Source organism: Elephantulus edwardii, unplaced genomic scaffold (genome assembly GCF_000299155.1).
Source record: "Elephantulus edwardii isolate Elephantulus edwardi_28Jun2011 unplaced genomic scaffold, EleEdw1.0 scaffold00019, whole genome shotgun sequence".
Classification (NCBI taxonomy): Eukaryota; Metazoa; Chordata; class Mammalia; order Macroscelidea; family Macroscelididae; genus Elephantulus; species Elephantulus edwardii.
Window position 1 is genome coordinate 22865883 of NW_006399769.1, and position 3907 is coordinate 22869789.

A 3907-nucleotide genomic window follows, 5' to 3' on the forward strand; every position below is an offset into this window, starting at 1 on the left:
TAACCACAGTGTTAATGCTCCTAATGTGCCCAGCTCAAAACAAAACAAATGGAGGGACCTATGCCCAGGAAAGTTTTAGTCCCTTCTCTTTACCCTTACCCCCAACATGAACCTAAAGTGCACTTTCTCTCCTGAAACTAAATGTCTTACTTTTCACAATCTATTGTTTTAACCACAGTGTTAATGCTCCTAATGTGCCCAGCTAAAAACTAAACAAACAAGAACTACAACTCATGTGGTTAAGTTGGATTAAACTCATAGCTGAAGTCCCATCTAGTTTTCAGAAGCCTTTAACCTTACTGTAAGAAACTGCCCATCTTCCCCCAATGATCAGGTAGTGGATTTGAACCGATCTGCCTCTATATTAGTAGTGCAGCTTTGTATTCACAGCTAGAAGGGGAAAATTACCACATATTTAAATCCCAATATCTCATCCTCATAGAATGTTTTCCCAATATTACCAAGACTTGGGCAAATACGGTTATATGTTATCTCCCTTGATTTATTCTTTCTGCTCGTCAATAACTTCCTAAAATATGTTACAGGAAAGATGAGCAAATGGCAGCAAATTTTTTGATGATAAAACATTTTTAAATGTAATGGAATCAATCTATATATCAGTTAAATTTCTCTCTTAATACATTATTTCTTTTTTAACATGGCTTGTTAAAAGCAGCATTTACATTTTTTCACATTTAGATCTTAAGCAAATTATATTTTAGTATGCTATTATCTCTAAAATTGCCTCTCTATGTGTGTATGTGTGTGTAGTATTAAGGAGAAAGACTGATTAAAACAACTTTATCTTCATAAAGGAATTAGATTATTTTTTTGTTATCAGGTATATATGGGTAATTACTATAACAATATTGGCTATAGAGCTTTTATATATTTTATTCATTCTAAATGCAATATGAAATAGTTCAATATTAGCATAATAGTACAGTAGAAGTATTATACCTCAGATTTTGTTTATGAGTGTGTGTAATAGATACTCTTCAATTTTTTTAACCCAAAGAAGTATATATTTATTCACACGTCATGGAAAGAAATTTTTAAAATTTTATGGACTAGCCAAGACTATAACTTTCTTTTCACATATCCCAGAAAAGATACCTTTAAATAGTTTTATCTGACTTATACTTTGATTTTCTTCCCTAGTTGTAATAAATTGGCTCTTCAACGTAAGACAATCATATATTAGTTCATAATAAAAAGGTCAACCACCTACAAGTGATTTGGTGTAATACTGTCCAATAATTGTGTTCAACATTCTGTGGTAAAAACAGTACTAGAAACATCAAAGGAAGTCATAATGGAGAACATTACAAGAATAAAACATACTTACTTCTGAAAATACTTCAAGAAAATTGGGTTTGTTTAACTACTGATATTTTCTGCATAAAAATAAGAAATATCACCTGCATACTTGAAATTCTGATATGTTAGAGTCTTCTTTTCTGGGTTTGAAATTTACTATGACTTTTTTTTCTGGGAAAGTAGGATTTTTTAAAATTATCATTATTACTTTTAGCGAAAATTTACAGAGACTTTGGATTTCCATTCATTCAGTGTTGCACTTTTCTCCCTGCCCACCCTTCCCCCCCGCTATGACATTCTTAATGGAATATTACAAACGACTCCTAATTACCTAAGATCTCTTTAAATAAACTCTCAATTTTTTAATACAACATTTACCAAGATTAACACCAACCAACCAAGCAACAACAAAAAAAAAACATGCAAAATAAAAAATAAACCAAATTAATACATTTTAATAATTGATTCAGTAAACTGCAAAGGCACTTAAAATGAAAAAACAAAGCCACTGGTAGTTGTTATTGTGGTGATATTTTGTACCATGGAGTCAGAACTAACTCATAACTAACCCTGCAGTGGGTTTTCAGAGGCAGTGAACCACATGGGAGGAGATTACTATCTTTCGTGGAACAGCTGGTAGATTCCAACTGCATGTTCTGAGTTAACAGTGCAACTTCTTTAATTTACAAGGATTCACTGTCAGGTTTCTGAGGTTACAAATCTTTATTACATTAAATCTCCCATGGTTCTCTTTTGGTGCACATCTTGTGGATCTGAACAGGTGATCTCTTGGTTAACAATGCAAAATGTAATTCAACATGCTTTTAGAGCTCCAAAGCAGGAGGGTAGTTGAACAGGAACATGAACCCTACACCTTCAGATTAAAAGTCTAGCTGGCTACCAACTGAGGTATTCAGGAGAAGAGAATTTGTCCACTGAAGGAAGTTAAAGGTCATTAATGCTAACCTGCTCATTAGTGGTAACGACTCTGTAACATCCACATTATTCTATCTACTGACCCAGAAATTTCTAGGTTTATCTCAAATATATATTCTCATTAATTTAAAAATAGCTTGATTGCTGTAATTGTTTGCTATCTAATTGCAACCTGTCCATAGCTGATGTTCTAGCCATTTTTCAGAGGCAGTAAATTGCACGGGAGGAGATTGCTAACTTTTCTCCCATTGAGCAGCTTGTGGATTAGAATCTGATGTCTTGGGACTACAGAGCAGCTTTTCAATATATTTTAAATATTGACATTATAAAGTTTTAATTATTATTACGGAATAGAATGTATATGAGTGGCTTAATGATGTATAACTGAAAAAATAGTTAAGCATTGATTCAACCATAATCTTATGAAACCCACTTGGGTGTTTCTTGCTCCATCTCTTTCCCACACTCTTCTCATCCCATTATATATGACAAAAGGCTGACCACAAAAATTTCCTGACTCAAATGTCATGTCAACAAATCATTCTTAATCAAAATCTACAGTTCTCTCTTCTTATATTGTGTATGAAATTATAACACCGACAGACTCAACAGAATGCAGAAATTATAAAACAATATCATTAATATCACATGCAAGCAAGAGTCTGCTAAAAATGATCCAAAAACTATTGGAAGAGCATATCAAAAGAGAACTGTCAGAAGTATAGGCTGGGTTTAGAAGAGGCTGATGTACTAGGGATATTATAGCTAATGTTAGATGAATTTTGGTTGAATACAGAGAGTACCAGAGGAATATCTGTCTGTGTTTCATTGGCCATACAAAGGAATTTGACTGTGTGAATCACAACAACTGTGGCTAAGTCCGAGAAGAACGGGAATACTGGAACACATGCTTGTACTTATGTGAATCCTATGCTTGGAGGGAGCTGTCAAAACAGAGCAAGGAAATACTGCAGGGTTCAAAATTGGAAATCGATGTGTCCTATCTCCATAACTCTTCAATCTATATGAAAAACAGATGATCTGGGAAGGCCGGGCACTATGAAGAAGAATGTGGCATCAAGATTGGAGGAAAAGTTATCAACAACCTACACTATGCAGATAGCACAACCCTGCTTGCTGAAACTGAGAAGGACCTGAAGTGCTTGCTGCAGTAGATAAAAGACTGCAGATTTAAATATGGATTGAAGCTCAAGAAAACAAATATTCTCACCACTGGGCCAGTTGGCAATATTATGACAGATGGAGAAGACATTGAAAGTGTTAACAGCTTCAATTTGCTTGGCTCCACAATCAACACTCTCGGAACCAGCAGCCAGGAAATAAAAAGACACATTTCATTGGGAAAGGTCTGCTGTTAGGGACATGTCCAGAATACTGAAGAGCAACCATGTGAGTCTGGAGACTAAAGTGTGCCTGATCCAGACCATAGTCTTTACAATATTATATGGTATGTGCCATGAAATTTAGAGAACAACCACTTGGCCAACTGACTGGAAGAGATCTATATTTGTTCCCATTCCAAAGAAGGGGGACCCAACTGAGTGTGGAAACTACAGAACAATATCATTGATTTCACATGCAAGCAAGATTCTACTGAAGATTATCCAAAAACGACTGGAACAGCACATCA

At 34.8% G+C, this 3907-nt stretch overlaps 1 protein-coding gene across 1 annotated transcript in view; it reads right to left on the reverse strand.

The window, feature by feature from the left end:
• Nucleotides 1–502: 502 nt before the first annotated feature.
• LOC102876000 (RNA-binding protein EWS-like) overlaps nucleotides 503–3907 on the reverse strand; it is an 8010-nt gene continuing 4605 nt past the window's right edge. The window contains exon 3 of the mRNA XM_006882397.1: nucleotides 503–529. Within this exon, the coding sequence (XP_006882459.1) occupies nucleotides 503–529 (27 nt within the window). The remainder of the gene's footprint in view (nucleotides 530–3907) is intronic.